Here is a 21422-nt window from a genome sequence, read left to right on the forward strand (position 1 = left end):
GGCACTATGTTCATAAGCAACTTCCAATATTTGCAACAATCTAATTTCAACTTTCTATTTTACCCACTAATGACGTGCTTTTATGGCTAGGGAAATCTCACTGCATGGTAAAAACGACAAGTTTCTAAAGTTTTCCTTCTTAATCAAACGCCACCACATGAATTGAAAGGGAGAGGAGGGGGTGCATTTCTGAACCAAAATATGCTAACAAGAGATTAGCAGTGCCTCTGTTGACAGAATGTTTCTATTTTTCTAACGAATTTATAACAGCATGAAGAGAGGTGTGTAATCTGATACTAACTGAAATTTGAATCCTGATATCTCTGCTGGTTCTTTTAAATGAAGGCGTCTAAAGCATCAAACTAAACACGCCTTGGAAAGATATAAACTACAGTACAAACCATGTAATTTAGACGGCCAAAAGAAAATAGGGCAGATAGAAAAATAAATGTTATAGGTATAAACAAATTCTATACAATGAGCTCATCTTCAAGAAAATTGTACTCAAATGTGAACTCCTGCTTGATCCTCTGGCACCTGAGCACAAGTACAACGATGAACTCAAAGTCATGAAATCAGTTGAAACCACATTCACGTATGCATTTTACATAAATAGAGGAAATATCAAGTAAACCAAATCGCCCGGTCCCATAAGTATTCTCCTAATCTATAGGTCATTTTTTTTCCTTCACCAAGGTGCAAGGGAGCGCGGAGGGGGAGGGGGGGACCAGCTTCCTTGCGAGTCATGCCGAACTCCTAAATTACTGTGTTGAACTTCCCAAACCAAACTCGAGGAGTCTGTTTCAAACCATAGAGTGGCCGATGCAATCGACATACCGGGCTACTAGATTCATCTCGAGCAACAAAACCAAGTGATTGCTCTCTATAAACATCCTTCTCAAGGCTAAGTTGCACAAACTCTTCACTTTCGATGCCGCATCCGTGTTGGATTCTCCAAAAATACACTACTTTTGGAGAATCCGACAAGCACCTGTTGACATTTTGGAAGAGTTCGAGCAACATAGTCTCAAGGTCACCATGGAGAAAAACATTTGTAACGTCCAATTCATAAAGAGGTCAATGGTCAACAGTAGTCATGGATAGAGAAAGATGGACAAATGTCATTTTAGCCAAGGGAGATAAGGTATCACAGTAATCACGCCCAAATATCTTAGAATACCCATTAGCAACAAGGGGAGCCTTAAGCCGTAGCATAGCCTTGTTATTTTTCCTTAGTAAATCAAATGGAAAATATAACACATCTTACCTCCATTAAAACAAACAAACCAAATATAGACAGTAGCATAGGCTTGTTATTTTTAATTCCCATAAAAGTCGGTCAATTGAATATCAAAACAGAAGCATTTTGGAACACAGTAATCAAATCAAACAAAGTATTATATAGTGGCGTACCATCCATGTTGTTCATCATTGGCAATGTGGAAATCAAAGTAGACATATGTTCCCTGTTCAAAGTCATCAGTGGCAACAGTTGGCTCCTCATGCCGCTGAAACCATGTGTTATACTTTCTGTGATACCTCCAAGACTGTTTCTTCAACTCCTTAGCAGCCAGGTACTGCTGATAAGTATTCTGCAAAGGGTAATCAAAGAACAAGATAAATATGATCTCTAAGATTGAGAAAGGCCATCAAAAACCAACGCCAATTACAGTTGCACCTGTTGGTAGTAAAATGCAAAGAACAGAGTGTCAGTGCCATAGTTATCAGCTCCAAGTCTTTCCCAGAAGCCAGGATTATTGACAATGGGAGCCTGTACTTGGGGATAGCTTGAAGGGGTAACTGCAGGGTGCCTCTGAAGCAATGGCAAAAGATAAGTTCATATTAATTTATTTACCAAGTAGCACAGTGGATGAAGTATTGAAGTTTACCGGTGTATAGCTCTTTGCTCGTTCAGAATCTTTGGCCAGAGGAAGTTTGTGAAAGGCAGATTCAAGCATCTGCAAGTTATATAATTGGTCATGCATTCCTGAAGAATTTGCAGAGGACGCACTCAGGCTATCACCAATTGCTCCAAGGTCAGCAACACTCCTTCGACCAATAACCCCAAGACTTCCAGATGACTGACTGGATTGCAAAGGTTGCCCAGGAGATAGATCTGTATCCCTTGGCCTAGGGGATGCTTCAGCAACAGAGCCAGTGACTCCTCCCTGCATCTAAGAATCTTTTACAAGTGACTAACAGACTACTAATTTGGCTTACAGAAAGAAGAAAAAAGTAAAATAAAAACAAGACGGAAATGGGTGCATCAATGTAATTTAAATAAAGATCAGTTGAGTCGGTGCTCTTTAAAACAACCTAATTAGCATCAAATCCGAGACATACTTCATCCTAGCAATCCTAATTGCTTATCAATCTCATGTCATTAACCATATCCTTTACCATGCCCCCATTGCTTGTCTAATCTCAAGCCAAACACATTGAGGAGAAAAAGGAGAGAGCGAGAGAGAGAGATCAGAATCCTCAACTTCCTATCAATCACTTGAACTCCCTATTCTAAATCCTCAATCATATTCCTCCTTTCATTCCCTCATCCACCCTAAGGAAAGAAGCTTATCTATCTGTTAGGGAACACTCAACCACCTAAATTATACTTTTGGCTTCTAACAATGACCTTTTCACAATGAATTATCCTTTCACAACCATCCAATTAAAAGACGATGGACCCATGGAGCCAAACCAGTTCTACTAGATGTCAATTGGGAGTTCTTGCTGAAAATCCTTAACAGACATGGGTTCTGGTAACAAATGGGTAAACTGGATAAGATTTTGCATTTCTAATGTTAAATTCTCAGTACTGAATAATGGTGGGCCTAAAGGTATTTTTCAATCTCAAAGGGGGCTTAGACGAGGTGATCCTTTGTCACCTTTTCATTCTTGATAGTCATGGAAGGAATTAATCATATGATTAAGGTCGCACAGTTGAATGGTTGGATCAAAGGCTTTGGATCTCAACCAAGTGCCATTGAAGGAATGGAAATATCTCATATTTTGTATGGCCAATGACTCTAGTATTTTGTGAAGCTGATGTGGTACATATCAGACATCTCAGAGCCATCCTAACTATTTTTGAAGTTTTGACAGGGTTACATGTTAACTGGCAAAAAAGTCTCCTTTATTTGATCAATGATGCTCCAAATTTTCTATCTCTGGCAGGTACCATTGGCTGTCAGGTGGGAGCTCTTCCTACAATTTATTTGGGGATGCCTTTGGGGGCTAAAAACTGTTCTATCGAAATCTGGAATGAGGTTATAGAAAGGTGTGACAAAAAATTGTCAAGGTGGAAATCCCAGTATCTTTCTCTAGGTTGGGGGATTAACTCTCATTAATTCAGTTTTAGATGTTCTTCCTACTTACATAATGTCTATCTTTCCATTACTCAAAGGGGTCAAGAAAAATGACAGATTGAGAAGAGACTTTCTTTGGCAAGGCAAGAAAGAGAAGAAAAGCAATAATCTAGTTGAATGGGAGGCGATAACCTTGACCAAGAAACATGGTGGTTTGGGCATAAAGAACCTGAGTCTGCATAATAGAAGTCTGCTACAAAAATGGCATTGGAGGTTCAATAATGAGGACAGTGCACTGTGGAGGAAATTCATATCCCAGAAATATGGAATGTTGAACCTGTGGACCACAAATGATGTGAATAGTCCCTATGGTAGTAGTGTGTGGAGAACCATCATAAACCAATGGCAAAATTACTGGAAAATGTGTAGATTATTGTGGGACATGGAAGAAAAACTGATTTTGAGCTGATCACTGGATTGGGTGGAGTAATCTCAAGTCTATGTTTCCAATTTTTTATCCTAGAAGTCTCCAACAGCATGAAATGATCAACCAAATGTGGAGTCAACTAGGGTGGAATATAATCTTTACAAGAGCTCTTAATGACTGGGAAGTAGCGAGTTTCATCACACTACATCAAATATTGGGAACTTTCGGTGGATGCACTGAATCTACAGACAGACTCAGATGGAAACTAAACAGTAAAGGGGCCTTCTCAGTAAAGTCAGTGTATTGGCAGTTGAAGCAAAGAGGTCCTGTAAAGGAGAAATGGCCTTGGAAACAAGCCTGGAAAGTAAATCCCTATGAAGGTGTCATTGTTTGTCTAGTTGGCAATTAGGAAAGCTTGCCTAACTCTAGATAAGCTTCAAAGAAGAGGTCTTCAGATTTGTTCAAGGTGTCTTTTGTGTGAACAAGAGGGTGAAAACAATGAAGACTTAATCCTACACTGCAGGACAGCTATCAATCTGTGGCACATGCTCTTTCGTATTTTGGGAATAACTTGGGTAACCTAGTTCTATTTTGGCACTGCTGAACAATTGGTGGAGTATTGGAAATAGAGGTGGGGAGGACTGGTGGAAGATCATTCCTACTTGCATTTGGTGGACAGTGTGGAAATAAAGAAATGGTAGACATTTTAAAGCCCCAGCAGTTCTATCTAGAAACTTAGAATGAATTATCTTAGCTTGTCCTTTTTTGGTTTAAATAAAATATGTGTATAGGGTTCTGGGCAGGGGGGATTAAGCACTCTTTCGATGCTTGTAAAGTTTCCAACTTAGCACCTTTTTCTGGTGTGGCTAAGCTTCTTCTTTTTTTGGAATTGGTAACTTCATATACTTCCCACAAACAGTACATAGGTTGTACTGAAAACTATATTTACAAAGTTACTTCAAAATCCTGCTAACTCCTACCCAAATTGAATCTAGAACATCAATTATGGATATAGTGTCATTTGAATATGTTTAGTTACACCAAAAACATAGTAACAAAAGGCAGTGTAGCTTAATCTTTTGCATACTATTCTCTATGCTATCAAAACATCTAGCATTCACCAGATACAAGCACAGACAGTTCTCCATCTATCTCTGTTTTTTGCTTGAACACTAGCTTCCTCCCAGCTCTGGATTTTACTGAATACAACTATTACTTGTCTCAGAAAAAAAGTTCTACTAACTCATTCAGCACTAAACTACTTTTGCCTATTGATTCCAAAACATACCACTTCCAGAACTTCAAATTTTACTCGAGCTGCTCAGTCAAACTTGAGTAGTAGACAATTAATATACAGAAAAGGGTCAAATATATCCCTATACTATCAGATATAGTCTAAATATACCCCTCATTTATACTTTCAATTCAAATATACCTCTTGTGTTCTACTTTAGGTTCAAATCTACCCCTCCCATTATACTTTGGCACAAATTTAACTTTAAGGGAGGGACAGGTGTCAAGATGAAGATCAGAATCAAATGACCCGCCCCCAATTTTAAATACCCAATTTTTTTTTAAAAAACTAATCATTAAACCCGATACGTCCTAGTCTCTTTACTTTTCATCTTCTTTTTCTCTTTTCATTACCCAAAGTTTCTACTTAGACAGGGACACCCTATGTCACCTTTTTTGTCCCTACTAACTATGGAGGGTTTGAACCACATGTTCAGAACAACAAAGGTAAATGGCTGGATAAAAGGGTTAAGTGCTCAAATAGGGAGAGGTGATGATCTGGAAATCACACATCTTTTCTATGCAGATGATGCCCTGGTTTTTTGTGAAGCAGAAGTGGCACAAATCAGACACTTGAGAGCAATCCTTACAATATTTGAGGGCATTTCAGGGCTTCATGTTAACTGGTCGAAAAGTTTCCTCTTCCCAATTAATCAGGTAGACAATCTACAAAGTCTAGCTGAGAATCTGGGATGTCAGATAGCCTCTCTGCCCATGAAGTACCCAGGTTTGCCTCTGGGGGCCAAAAACAAGGAGTTGGAGGTATGGAATGAGGTGATGGAGAGATGTGAGAAAAGACTCTCAAGATGGAAAAGTCAGTACCTATCACTGGGGGTAGGTTGACTCTCATCAAGTCAGTTTTAGATGGGTTACCTACCTACATGATGAGTCTATTTCCAATACCCAAGAGCATTGTGAAGAAAATCAACAGAATGAGAAGATCCTTCATTTGGCAAGGGAAAAAAGAAAAGAAAGGCTACAACCTGGTGAAATGGGAGACACTCACTTTGAGCAGAAAACAAGGTGGCCTTGGCATGAGAAATCTTAGCATCAAGAATAATTGCTTGCTACAAAAATGGCTATGGAGATTTTGTACTGAAGATGGAGCCCTATGGAGAAGATTCATAGCAGGGAAATATGGCTTGTTTAGGCAATGGACTACTGAGGAGGTGATGGGATCGTTTGGATGCTATGTGTGGAAGACCATCAGAAGGTTGTGGCCACAGTTCAATAACAATATTTATATTATGTGGGCAATGGTCTGAAAACAGATTTCTGGAATGAAATCTGGAAAGGGGATGATAGCCTGAGGAACTTATTTCCAAACCTCTACACCTTGAGCTTACAAAGATCTGCTACTGTTGCTCAAGTATGGAGCCAACAAGGGTGGAGCTTAGTGTTCAGGAGGGCTTTGAATGACTGGGAAATTGAGGATGTGGCCAGGCTACTAGAGGTGCTAAACACCCCTCCAGCCATATCTCAAAGAAAGGATAAACCAATTTGGAAGTTACATAGCAAAGGAATGTTCACAGTCAAATCCTGCTACTGGAGGATAAATGTCAATCAGTCAGTGACTAAAAAATGGCCTTGGAAGCTAGTGTGGAAGACAAGAAGCCCATTAAAAGTAGCATGTTTTGTCTGGTTGGTCATAAGAAAAACTTGCCTTACACATGAGGCATTACAAAAAAGGGGGATGCAGTTTTGCTCAAGATGCTTTATGTGTGAGCAGAAACCAAAAGTAAATAATCATTTGTTCATTCACTGTAAAGCAGCTTCAAAATTGTGGAATATGTTTTCGTGTATACTAGGCGTTAGCTGGGTGATGCCAAAGACAACCATGGAGCTCCTTAATAGCTGGACGAGAATTGGCAACAGAGGGAAAAGTGAAGATTGGTGGAAGACTATTCCAGCCTGTATATGGTGGACTCTATGGAAAGAAAGGAATGCTAGGTGTTTTGAAGGACAAAATCATAGTTTTCAGAAGATAGAAATGAAATGCTTAAGTCTTTTATTTTTTTGGTGTAAGCAAGAGTTGGTAGGGGAAAGCATAGAGATGGTCGATTTTAAAGGAAACTTGTAATTCTGTATGGCTTTTTGAGGGTGTGCCCACCACCCTGTCGGATGTAAGTTTCCAATTCATCATCCCTTGGATGATGAATTTTTTGTGAATACAAAGTTACCCTTATCTCAAAAAAAAAAAAAAACTTGCTCTTTCATGGGTATTTTGATTTTCCTCTTCAACTTGTTGAACTTGTCATCAATAAATAGAAATACAGTCCCCTTAGATGAATATCATTCTTTAATAGGTTCTATGAGGTCTTCTGTTGTGGCACCCCGCACCCCCTTTGTTCTGAACGTGTGAATTATATGTATGGGTACCTTTCTTGTAGGCCAATTAATTTAATTTATATGTAGCTTCTTTGGATGTGGCTCATTTTATATTTTTGGGTTTGCAAATTGTTTTCTAATGGCAAGCTGCAATCAGCTGATAGCTACAGTTTCAGTTATATTTCTGATGTTTTGTTCATTTATTAGTGCTTGAATGTAAATGCTGCCAATATTTTAAAAAAAATTGAAGAAAAAACTGAAATCCATCAGGAAAGAACAAAATTTGAAGCTTTGGGTATTGAAAAGAGGAAGAAGATGAAAAGAAAACAAAATAGGGCAGGTCGGGTTAAACGGGTGGGTTTCTTCAAAAAATTGGAATATAAAATTGGGGACGGATCATTTGATTCTGAGCTTAACATGTGTCCATTAAAGTTAAGGACAAATTTGTGTCAAAGTATAATGGGAGGGGTATATTTTAACCAGAAGTATGACGAGAAGGGTATATTTGAACCGAAATAGTGAGGGTATATTTGAATTAGTACTGATAGTATAGGCGTATATTTGACCCTTTTACAATTAATCTATTAGACAACCACATTCTCTCAAGTGAATAATAGGCCTCTAAGATATGTTATTCTGAATCACTAATAACAAATTATTTGAAACAATATTAAAAATACAGTAAGTTGGGAATTAACATGTCCATCAACTAAAATTAAATATCCATCTTCCACTCTATCAACAATCACATGGGATAAAGTTAATCAATTTAATATTGGAAGCCAGATCAGTGAAGGATATTTAACTCACTGGGGTATCTAATCCATATGAAGCCTTCATATCATCCTCATTCAAAAGATTTTTCCCGAGCCCAGCATTTACAGAAGAATCGGCAGAAGAATCCTCAGGCAAAATCTGTTGTTGCTGCAACTCTTCAGCTTTTGAGTGGCCTACATCTGCGACCATTGTATTTATAAAAGCATTTTAAGCGTTCATGAATCATGTATCAAAGAACATTATAGAACTATCTTTTGCTTCAAATGCCACAGAAGATACAACTTTTTCTTTGATTCTTTTCAGTTGTCCATTAGGTACAGAATATCACCATTACAAGTTGAGCTATTTCCTTTTATTAGTAACCTCACTCCAACTACAATTTTCAAGAAAATAGACCACTTCGATCATCTCCTCCCTCCACACAGTCCCATTCCTAGGGCTCTGCAACTGTCAATCAGTCAATTGATGGTGAAGAAAATACAGTCCGCCTCTCCTACTTCATCCAAAATTAACAATGATTTTATTCTCCTAATTGGCAAAGCAAAAGAATTGGACAACAAATCTAATACTCCCTCCACTTCAATTTGTTTGGCCTAATTTGACTTGGCACGTAGTTTAAGAAAATAAAGAAGACTTTTGCATCTTGTGGTCTTAGATTAAATATGTCAAACATATCAAAATGTCCTTTAATCTTGTGGTCATAAACATGTAAGGTGGAAAGTCGGAATTAAAAAGCTGCTATAAAAGGAAAGTCATTCTTTTTTAAACGGACGAAAACGGAAGTATGTCAAACAAAAAGGGAAAGAGACATTCTTTTCTAAACGGACTAAAAAAGGAAGTATATCAAACAAATTGAAACGGAGGGAGTAGTTAAAAGGCAAAAGAAGCATCCCCTACGAAAAAAATTATGATCTTAGTTCATTAAACCATCACAAGCAACTAATATTATCTTATTAAAAGTACCATCTCAAGTAACTAGCAAATGCAAACCCTAGCATCCCCATCTTCAAAGAGACATCAAATATCTTCCTAGAGACGAACACAAGAAACTAGCAAATGCAAGCCCTAGCATTCCCATCTCCTCAGTGACAATAAATATCGCCCTAGAGACTAGCTTTTCCATCTCCTTTCTCCTACCCAACTTCCCCAGCTGACCAACCACCCCTTCCCCTCCCACCCAGAAACAACAAAAAAACATTGGACTGGGATTTAAGAACCAGAGAAAAAAGGAAAAGAAAATAAGCAAATCAATCATCTCAGTGCAAGAGCTGGTGGCATTGTCACCCAATAGGTAAGGTGGAGGTAACAATGTTATCTAATCCACTACACATCGTGCAAGTTGCTTTGATGATATGAAGATCAACTGGTGTTTATCTTAAGAACTTCATGACACAATCCAAATAGCAGGTGGAATTTGAATTAACTAGTGTTTATCTAGTAAATCCTAATACTTGATATATACGAAAGGTGGAGTATGCCTAATACGGCTGTTATGGGATTTACTCAAGAGAAAGTGAGTTCAAAGCATCTTGATTCCTCTTACTAGTTCCAAACTCTACTCAGGTGCCAGATCTATTATTTGTCAACAAAATGCCTAGTTCTTCAATTAATACAGCAAATGAGATGAATGGATAATGTCAGTGTGGCTAGCAAGAGGACGAGAGGGGATAGCTCCACCCCAAATGGAGATGTATCAAGAGGGAAACTCTAGCAAGAGCAATCTCTAATCCCCAACTGCCGAATGAATTTTACAGAATTTTCATAATTCCATTACACAGTTACAGTTTCAGGAATTCTTATAATTTCATTCACAGGTAACTCAGGTACCACCACGTACCTAAATATACAAAAGGAAATAAAAAGGGAAGAAAAGGACACATAATTTCGTGAAATCAAAGGTTCACATAAGTTTTATTGTTAAGACCAACAAATATTAGAGGTTGGGGAGAAACCTTTGCTTCCAAGTACTATTGTTAAGGTCTGCATGATTGTTTAAGTCGGCATCTCACATAGGTTTTATTGTTAAAACCAACAAATAAATATTGGAGGTTGGGAGAAACCTTTGCTTCCAAGTACTATTGTTAAGGTCTGCATGATTGTTGAAGTCGGCATCTCATACAGATATGTATCATTCTGTCACCTCTCATGTACATATACTTGAGTTGAGGACACACTGATATACCCAAAACAAATAATTTATCCATACTTGAAACAAAGTTGTGACGCCCTAAATAATTTCTCATGAAATATGTTAACTGTTATTGCTTATCTTAAGAAAATAGACTTTGGCCCTAACTCAACCTCAATAGACTTGGGGCATAACTCAACCCCAAAGTTAGCACATGAAGGGAAGACGGTCCAAGACCATATAAGAAAAGAACGACCCAAAGCCAGCCCTTACCATACTGTTGGCATTGCTAATTGTTCTGCCACAGAGTAAGCTTTCCCAAATATGACAGATGCGGAAGTGGCTAAAGAAAGGAAGAAAGCTGTTGGACAAGAGTATAAACGAGGGTATTTAGTATTTTGAGAATTGACAATATTGAAAGAAAGGGTCAAGGGTAGTAAACTTTTTTAGGTGTTGCTCTACTAAAGTAATCGACCTAACCATCAATTCCTTTAATCAAGGTTATCACTCCTTGTGGACTTCATTATCCATACTTTTTTTACTTTATTTTTCTAGACATGTAAGTCAGCCAAGCAAATCCTTTGGAATGTCCATTAAAGGTGATTTGGGGAGAGGATTTCCAACATTCACCATCAAGAGGGGCACTAAAAACACTCTGCTCTAGGATGACAAACCTCCACTCCAGAAGGGTAGGTTCCATACCAACAAAACCTCTTCTCTCAGAATCCGCTCATCTCACTCCAGAAGGGTAGGTTTCATTTTATTTACGATCAAAAAATTATTTCAATATCATCCCTCAACCAATGTGGGACACTTAACACCGCGCCAAAGCTGAGGACTGAACATTTGGATCGTGAACAACATAACATGGTATCCCAGCGTTGGATAAACTAAAAATTGAGTTAAGTCTCACACTGATACTATACCATGATCAAAAAATGGGTCATGGGCCTAACTCAACCCCAAAGGTTAGCTAGCTCATGAGGTGAGAAATTCCCTAAACCATATATGGAAAGATAACAACCTCACACTCTCAAATAAGGGAAGTTAACAACCTGCTGATATCTCTTAAGTTTATATCAGTATCCCCCAAAAAGACATTTCATTCACTTTAAATTAAATTTCAGCAATTTATTCAACGTGAACATTGGCTTTTTAACATACGAATATGCGCATGCATCAACTTTGACAGATTTTCTAGTATTGATAGTAAGTAACGACACAACTATTTATATTCATATATCAACTCTTGGCAACTAACAATATAATGAAAATCCAAAGACGTGTCAAACTCTATAAATAAGAACCTTCAGGAAAATCAGACTAAAAGCAATCTTCACATGTATTCTCCACATTACTATCATCGGCTCACTTCCCCTTTCTCCAAGGAACATAATTAAGAGGTTTAAACAAAGAACTATGGTTACTTTCAGTTACCTATTTCAAAAAGAACTATGGTTACTTTCCAAAGACGTGTCAAATCTCTATAAATAAGAACCTTCAGGAAAATCAGACTAAAAGCAATCTTCACATGTATTCTCCACATTACTATCATCGGCTCACTTCCCTTTCTCCAAGGAACATAATTAAGAGGTTTAAACAAAGAAATATGGTTACTTGATAAACTAATACTAGTGTGTTTCTTATTATAAAGAAGGTAGGAAAAGATAACAGCAAATATCAAACTGGAAGAAGAAAAGAACAAAATAAAGATGTATAGAGGAGGTAGAGCAACTAGTAGATATGTTAGGATCTTTGTAATTAGCCTTCCTTGCCCCTCTATGTACGAAATTTTGGAGGTCACCAGCATAGCCTTAATGCTGAGGAATACAACATTACTAATTTCAAAAAAAAAAAAGAACAAAATAAAGAATTCAAAATGGAAGGCAGAGAAAAGAAACAGTAGGTACAAAGATGGACTTCCTGCATGACTTTCATCATCTTTGAGACAACTAAAACAAATACAAGATAAAAGATTACTTATCTAAAACCAATTAAAGAATAGATCAATTTAAATTTACACATAAAAAAAAGGAAAGCCTCTTTTTTTCTTTTTCTTTTTTTGAGAAGGAAAGCCTCTTGTTTTTTATAAAGAAGCAGGAAACGAATGAAACCAACAAACCGGACAAGCCTCGCATATTAAATTTGTTACAACTCAGCCCAGGCCAAACGGGCTCAATACAGAAGGCAATCATATGACAGAAATTGACGCCAAAAGTTGTGCACTCAAACCTGGTTGTTGCTGCAAAGATGCAGATGAGGCAATGTTGTTAATACCAACTGCTTGGGCCCCAACTCCCAGTCCAAGTTGAGGAGTAACAGAGGAGCTTTGAGAATTGAACTGAAACAATAGAATCAGGTAAGAGCACATAAAAAAACCAAGCATCCAGCATACAAGTATGAAGGAAACCGATGCAACATGAAATAAAGTGTGATAAGCCCAAAAACAGAAGCAGACTCTCGAGTTCGTACCCAACTCACTATATTCCCTTTAATTCTCAAAAAAAAAAAAACTCACTATATTTCCTCTTTCTGGTTAAATGGATTTTATCATCCTCTTACGGTACCAGACCAGTGTTATCAAAGGCGCGCTTAAGCCCTGAAGCGAGGCTCAAAACATGTTGAGCGCTTCGCCTCGCTTTGCCTCGCTTTATGTGCGCTTCAGTGTTGTCATCAAGGTTCTAGGGCAAACTTTTCCTTGCCAATGAGCCTCTTATGAAGAAGTGACACTAAATAATTGATATTTCACTTTATCATTAAAAAAATTCAATTTCTTTGGTCATAAATGTGTCATTCATGTTTATAATTATTAGTCTTGGACTAAACTTATATATTTGAATTTTTTTCTCCCTTTGCGTCTTTTTTCATTAAAGCCCACGCTTTATTTGCGCTTTGCGCTTAAAGCCCCCACAGACCTTAGAGCTTTTTTGCGCTTTTCGCCTTTGATAACACTGTACCAGACTAGAAAATTATTACAGTGTTAAACAATGCAATAACATTGATATTCTCAACTGATGTAGAACCTATGGAATGAAATCTAGAAGATACCTTTTTCATGTATACAAGGGGTATGACAGTAGCAGTACTTCTGTTTTCAACATTAAAGATTTTTTGTCATATATTAACAAGTCCACTGAATCTAAAAGCAATACTTACGCCCCAATTGTTTTCACAAAATGGAGGTCTGAATCAAAACGATTCAGACCTTAAACCAATAAGTGCATTTGTTTTATTTAGATTTAACCACTCTAGGGGTCTGAATGTATCGGAATCATTCAAATTCTGAACGTAGTCTTAATATTATTAAGAGGTCATTAATAGATTTTTTACAGAGATGAGTATTCACCACAAATCTATCCACAACCACCCTCAGGCAGCCACAGACACTGCCAACCAGCTGCCAGTACCAACCCCACTTCCACCATCACTGCCAACGACAGCCACCGCCTACCACAACTGATCACTACCATACCAACCAGCTCCACCGCAACCACCAATACCATTGTCAACCGCCACCACTCGACCAGACAACTAACACTTACAACAACATACCCAGTGACAGACTGACAGACAACTATCACCTTGCGGCATAATAAATTAATAATTTTAGATATAATATATAATTATTTATTTGAATTTTATAATTATTATTGTTTTGACAAAAATAAATTATCAAACATGTAGTTATTGAGAAAACAAACAGTCCCACTCATTCTGCATACAAATCCAAACACACATCTTACTAATATGCATTCAGATTCAGACGTCATTATCTTAATTAAAACTAACGACCCTTTAACAAAGGAAAAGTTCACAAAAAAGACAAGGGAGTCGACGACAACAGAGGTGCACAGTGAAAAAGGGTGTGCTAAAAATTTTAAGGAAAATATGGCATTGAAGTAACAAAAGATCATGTAATGAAGGGAAACAAGGTAATCCAACTAACTCAAAAGAAACAAATATCATGCACAACCATTAAACAATACCTGTGGCAAAAGTGGATTCTGTTGCTGGGACGAGAACTGCTTAAGGTTTCCACCACTAAATGGAGGTACGCCAAGAAGATTACTCTGACCTTGCTGCTGTACTTGCTGAAATTTTTGCAAAAACTTCTCCCTCTGGTCAGGTGCAATTTCAGTTCTTCCACGGAATTGTCCCTGAAATCCCAAGAAACAAATTGAAATGGAACGATACCTGTTGAAGCAGTTGAATACATAGTAGTCTAGGAAAAAAGGTAGAAACCTTAGGAAAAGATTAAATCACAGTAATAGCACACACACCCCAAAGTATGTTATCAAAACAAAAAGGGAACAAAAACTTTAAACACGCTTGAGATCATGCCATGACATATCCTTCTGAATTCTTAAAGCAGTCCATATATTGAGTCAGATTGTCTTCGTGACAGGCTGCCACCACCCCGCATCAATTTAGGCAAAAAGAATTACATTTCAATATGGATGAGGTGCTCATAGTTTTTAAAATATAAGTATATAACACTCTCCAATTGCATAAGAATAAAGATATAGAATGAAAGCATGTTTCAACTAGTAAAGAAGATAGCAAGGTCGAACAGTTTTTAAGGATATGTGAGCATTTAAAAACATATTTGAGAGGCTAATTACTTTTATTTTAAACTTGCAGCATGTGATAGTACATAAACAGGTACACATTTAAGTGGTGATCACAGAGCTCGCATAAATGATAACATGGAAAGCATACCGCTTCATTTTGATTCTGAAAGGAACTACCAGGCCTCCATTGCATACCAGGACCAACAGAAGGAGAGAAAACTCTACCAGTCATGACCGTAGCATCACCGAGATTTGCCCCATCAGCAACACCAATTCCATCTGTAGCCTTAGCTGCTTGTGACATCATCATTCTGTTAGCCAGAGGCGATACCAAAGGCTGTCCCATGCTGCTACTTCCAAGCCTCTCCTCTGAAACTAAGATATTTCTCTTTGTAACTTCAGAAGCAGAAGGAATAGCTCCTAGACCTCCATTGCCAGTAACCGAACCAGTAGAACCAAGCGCAATACTAGCCACGGGTTGGTTAGATAGAGCACCTCTACTAACACCCCTTAAAGCAGTTTCACTAAGGGCAGGGGAAGGCTTTCGAGCTGGGAAACTTGTCAAATCGTCTTCTTTTATTGCATTTGACATACTAGTTGGAGATAAAGCAGCAGCAGCAGCAGCAGCACCTGCATGTTCCAAGAAACCACATCCAGAAGTTCAGCAGACAAATAAACAAACTAGTTGATGTATCAGAATCTTTTGAGTAGAAGCATGGTTAGTACCCTGGGTTGCATGACTCCCAGCAGGCGTTGTCGGAGCAGAAGTAGCAACTGCACTACTTTTAGGAGGTGGGGTCCTAACAACTGTTTCGGAGCTACTGTCCTGTGATGCTACTTCATCAGACTGATCCTGAACACTAGCAGCTTGCTGTGCTAAAGATGTTACAGCCACCTGGAAAGCAAACCATCAATTAGTTCTCTACATTGGTAAGAAAAGGAATCCTGCAAACTTGGCAAGAATGGGTCTTAAACTTGCTGCCTACTAATTAAACAAGAAAATAAACTGTATTGACTTAACAACAGAAATGTTGGAAAAGGTGAATAATAGTGTTTTCAAGGAATTCAACAGTTGCGTCAAAGAGCTATGGTGAGCAAGGGAAAGAGGGAAAGAGGGAAAGAGATCCTAGATGATAATATTTGTGTTGGTGGTTTAGATGGTCAGTTTGAGGAATTGGCATCATAAGAATCAATATACACATGCTACACCTCCCCACAAAACTTTGAGAAGTAGAAGACTGAGTTGCTCACACTCTTCACTTTCGGTGCCGCACCCCCATCAACACGACGTGGGTGAGTATGGGATCAGAATTGGATCTGGTCAACTGATTTTGGGTACTTGGACCGAAATTGACTGAGAAAATCAGGATAAAAGCTAAAGGTGAAATGGAAGAAAATGGAATACCTAGCATATAGAAATTGTGAGAAATATAGGAAAAGAATATTATTGAATTGTTGCTGTGTCTACATTATTACATTGAGACCCTATTTATAGACACTAGAATACAATCCTTTACTAAGTAGGATACTATTTAGTATTCCTATTCCTATTTGTATTCCTATTCCTATTCTAAATAGGATTGTATAAACCTATTCCTATTCTAATAAGATTGTATAAACCAATTCCTATTCTAATAGGATTGTATAAACATATTCATGTTCTAACACTCCCCCTCAAGCTAGTGCATACAATTCATGTATCTAGCTTGTTACAGATGTAATTAATACGAGGACTGATGAGGGGCTTGGTGAGATATCTGCAAGTTGATCACTCGACTTCACAAAATTGACAGTCAATCTCAATGTGCTTGTCTTCTCATTAAATACTGGATTTGATGCATATTGCCGTTAAAACACAGAGTGATAAAATTACAGTGTTGAACTTCCCAAACCAAACAAGTGATAAAATTACAGTGTTGAACTTTCCAAACCAAACTTGCAAAGACTGTTTCAGACCATAGAGTGACTCACATAATCGACATGACCATAGAGTGACTCACATAATTGACATGAAAGTCTACTAAACTCCCCCTGAGCAACAAAGCGCTCAAAATCTAGTATAAAGTATATGGATCATGTTGGAATCAATAGATGAGTCGATATTAAACAAGAAAGTCACGGAAATATTGGCCAGAACATGCTCATACACCGGAGTATTAGATTTGATGGCTGAACGTGGTCACAATCTAAGAAATAAAATTATACGGGTAGGGTCGGAATGATGGCACGACCCAACTAGAAAATAGAAATTATATAGGAAAGGTCGGATTGATGGCACGACCCTATTGAAAAAGAGAAATAATATGGGTAGGGTCGGAATGATGGCACAACCCTACGTAAATTAGATTTGAGGAGTCACCGGAAAGACGAATGGAACTATGCAAATCAAATCTGAGGAGTCACCAAAAAGACACGGTGCTATGCAACTCAGATATGAGAAGTAGTTCGGAAAAATCCACGGTACTACACAAATTAAATATGAAAAGTAGTCCGGAGAGATGCACGGTGCTACGCAAATAAGATATGCAAAAAAACAGGTAGTCACCGAAAGGATGGCACGGTGCTACACATATAAGATATTAAAAAGTAGTCACGGGAATGATGGCACGGTGCTACACAAATCAGGTATGAGAAAGTAGTCACCGGAATGATGGCACAGTGCTACAAAAATTAATTATGAAAAAGTAGTCACTGGAATGATGGCACGGTGCTACACAAATTAATTATGAAAAAGTAGTCACCGAAAAGATGGCACGGTGCTACACAAATTAAACATGAAAAATAGTCACCGAAAAGATGACACGGTGCTACAAATTTTGTTAGCATAATTGTTGGTCGGACGAGTGACATATATGGGTAATAGCCCCCCGCCGACAACGGAAACTCTTTGATTCTCTACCAAGATCGTAGAGACTTTGATACCATATGAGAAATATAGGAAAAGAATATTATTGAATTGTTGTTGTGTCTACATTATTACATTGAGACCCTATTTATAGACACTAGAGTACAATTCTTTACTAAGTAGGATACTATTTAGTATTCCTATTTCTATTCTAAATAGGATTGTATTAACCTATTCATATTCTAATAAGATTGTATAAACCAATTCCTATCCTTTTCTTTTTTTTTCTTTTTTTTTTGAAATAGTTAACCAATTCTTATTCTAATAGGATTGTATAAACCTATTCATTTTCTAACAGAAATATTTATCTCAGTCCTTTTCCTTATATCTCCTTCTGGGATTCTCCTCAGAATACCTTGTTAGTTTTCAAAAATAGGGTTAAGGTCTGTGTACATCCTACTACCCTCCCCTGGGTATGTTGTTGTTGTTGTAATACCTTGTTAGTTTCCACATAATGTCTCATAATTTAAATATAAGCTCAATTTTTAGATGCTTGAATTACTTTTAGTCGAATCCCCACACTCATATCCCTACCTAAATCCATACCCCGAATCTTAAATTTAAATCATCAAGAATTCGACCTCTAAATTCACACCCTTTTTAGACACCCACCCCTTGTCCGAGTAACCTAGGTAGAAGATGTTACAAACACTAGGAAAGCAAAAAATCAATTAGTTCTCTATATTGATAATGCAGGTAAGCAAAAGGAACCCTATAAATTTGGAAAGAACGTGTCTCGAACTTTACTGCCAAACCAAGAAAATAAAGTGTATTGTGTTAACATGAGAAAGGTGAATAATGGTGTCTTCGAAGACAATTTAACAGTTGCATCAAAGAGCTATTGTGAAAAAGGGAAAGAGGGCTAGAGATCCTAGAGCTAAAATATTTGTGTATTGGGGGTTTTGAATGGTCGGTGAGGAATCGTTAAAACCAGTTTCAACAAAAAAAAGGGTCCATTCAAGGAATCGGTATCATAAGAAGCAACATACACATGCTACACCTTCTCACAAAACATTTGAGAAGTTGATGTTCCTCCCTGGGAAATTGTCTCTTAATACATTCCCATACTTAAAACCATATAAATTTTTCCATCTATACTAGCCTTGGTGGACAGTTACCTGGTACTCGTTGTCAGTGGGAGGTGTCAGGTATCCCGTGGAATTAGTCGAGGTGTGTGTTAGCTTACCCGAACATCACAGTTATAAATATATCAATTTTCCAAAAAACATGAACTTTTTACATTGGGTTTTAGTGTCTTCAGCAATGAATTCGAGGACACACATCTTCATGATATAAAAAGACAGGCATTATATTTCCTTGAAACGTTTGTCTATTCTCAGAAGTACAAAAGGGAAAAATATTTGTTGTTAGACTTGAGAGTCACTTCAACCATAAATAGTAAGATGTAGGATGCATATCATTCTCTTTCACAAGGTAGTAGGATGCATATCATTAACTGCAATATATAAAACAAGATAAGAGCATATATCTTACGTACCTACGCGAGAATATTTGTCTTTAGGCTTCAGTTTTTCTTCAAACGTGAATGGTTGGAAGAATATCATCACAATATTATAGAAGGATGAACTTTTTAGCAAGCTTTTACTTTAGGTGTATCCACAATGTACCCAAGGATATAGGGGATATTACCCTATTTTTAGATAGTTTATAAGGGACATAGGTGATAGTTTTTGTTTCGGCTGTCCCTTCATACTTTTGATGTAACTACATAGGAGCACACTATTGTTGTACTCCTTTTGTTTATAATACCAGTTAACCTTCTCAAAAAAAAAAATTAAATGAACGACAAAGGAGCCACCTCTTTGAAAATATTTGCAACCCTTCTCATGGTACAAAAGTAATAATATTTAAATCACATAATTTAGAAATCATGGAGTTTTATAATAAGCGATAAAAGAAACTGAACTAAAGAACAACCCAGATGAAGGAGATGAATATCATGTGGACATGCTCGAGAGAAGACATTCACCATTTCACACTGCATTGTCAAGCTGCAACCCAGTTGTGTAAAGTTTTGAGCTGATTAGGCATACATACAGGTGCACAATGTGAACAATGTGAATGTCAGGAATATAGATGCTAAACAGCTGGGCCACTAGAAGGAGGAGAGGAAACGCAGGACATGGAATGTAGATATATTTTCTCTCGTATGGGTTCTTTGGAAGGAGAGGAACGGGACCTTTTTTGGTAAGGAATAGAAAAGCTTTTGAAGGGGTGGAAAATATTTCATACATTTGAAGTTAACTTCCTATTTTTAGTTAATTTCCCTAAGTTGCTTGAACTAGGGTGCAGGTGTCCAATACATGTGCGGGTCCTGCTGAGCTAGAGGTTGGATCCTTCGTGATTTGAATTACAAAATTCGGGTTTACAAATCAAAGTATGGATTCAGCTAAACATCGAGTTATAAAATATGCCTAAATTATGATGGGCTATTTGAGAGGAAAAGAATGCACGAATCTTTGAGAGCAAGACTGAGTATGTATTTATTATTCAGTACAAATGCATCTCCTAATATATTTTGGTGTAACATGGCTATGGCAAATGATACAGAGAAGTCATGATAGACTTTTTGAGTTCATTGCACATTCAGCAATGATATAGACATGTAAATATCTTTAAAGCAGTATTATCAAAAGCAAAAAGCGCAAAAAAGTTCTAAGGTCTATTGAAGTTTTAAGCGCAAAGCGCAAATAAAGTGTGAGTTTTAATGGAAAAAGGCCAAAGGGAGAAAAAAAAGTACAAATATATATGTTTATAGTTGAACACTAATAGTTTATAATCATGAATGTCAAATATATGAACAAAGAAATTGAAATATAATTAGGATAAAGTGAAATATCAATTGTTTATTGTTGTCTCTTCAGAAAAGGTTCATTGGCAAGGAAAAGTATGCCTTAGAACCTTGATGACGATATTGAAGCACACATAGAACGACGTGAAGAGCTCAACATGTGTTGCGCCTCCCTTCCAAGGCTTAAGTGCACTTTAAGCGCGTCTTTGATAACACTACTTTAAAGCACCTTCTAGTTGCATACTGTTTAGTACAAATATGTTTTGACGATAAAAAAACATGGCAATTATGATTTCACCCTAGCCTTTGTTTTGATTTTAGGAATCATTGTATTTTTCTCGAATTAGTCGATCAATTTTGGTCCAAGTATCCAAAGTTGTTTGACCATATCCGGTACGGATCCCACACCCATATCGTGTCGACATGGATGCAGCACCAAAAGTGAAGAATCCAAGTAACTTAGTTTTATACTACTTGTACATGGAATTCTAATCAATAAAATTATTGCTTTCTCAAAATGATCCTCCCTTTAGATGAAAGAGATCAAACTTTTAAAAACTCTATATAAGTTCTTTGACCAGGAAAGAAAACTCTATAAGAGAAGGTACATCAATTGTTGAGCTTCTGAAAAGTTCAATGCATTAACAGTATGTACCATCTATTTTCAGTTTTTGAATTGAAATATTTGCTAATATGTTATTGCTATTGAGAATCTGATTATTTACATATGCAATTAAATATTTTAACTTTCTCGTATTAATTGGTATCGCATTTCAAAAAGGCAAGCGCCTCGCCGCTCGCCTCGCCAAGGTGAGGCAGACCCTTGTCGCCTTTTATCGCCTTTCGCTGTCCAAAACACCGCATTAACTAAGATTT

At 37.3% G+C, this 21422-nt stretch overlaps 1 protein-coding gene across 3 annotated transcripts in view; it reads right to left on the minus strand.

Annotated features, from left to right (window-relative positions):
• Positions 1-230: 230 nt before the first annotated feature.
• LOC125823414 (general negative regulator of transcription subunit 3) overlaps positions 231-21422 on the minus strand; it is a 33647-nt gene continuing 12455 nt past the window's right edge. The window contains exons 9-17 of one of the 3 annotated variants that reach the window (XM_049502794.1): positions 15556-15724; positions 14978-15459; positions 14245-14415; positions 12491-12599; positions 8164-8309; positions 1890-2174; positions 1679-1813; positions 1414-1592; positions 231-537 (exon numbers count right to left, since the gene is read on the minus strand). In XM_049502794.1, the coding sequence (XP_049358751.1) occupies positions 471-537; positions 1414-1592; positions 1679-1813; positions 1890-2174; positions 8164-8309; positions 12491-12599; positions 14245-14415; positions 14978-15459; positions 15556-15724 (1743 nt within the window). In that variant the 3' untranslated portion in view covers positions 231-470. Of the gene's footprint in view, positions 538-1413; positions 1593-1678; positions 1814-1889; positions 2175-8163; positions 8310-12490; positions 12600-14244; positions 14416-14977; positions 15460-15553; positions 15725-21422 lie in introns of all 3 variants that reach the window. The other 2 variants (XM_049502795.1, XM_049502796.1) reach the window with 2 other exon arrangements.

This window comes from Solanum verrucosum, unplaced genomic scaffold (assembly GCF_900185275.1).
Source record: "Solanum verrucosum unplaced genomic scaffold, falcon-dt-bn FXZP01000012.1, whole genome shotgun sequence".
NCBI classification, from domain to species: Eukaryota; Viridiplantae; Streptophyta; class Magnoliopsida; order Solanales; family Solanaceae; genus Solanum; species Solanum verrucosum.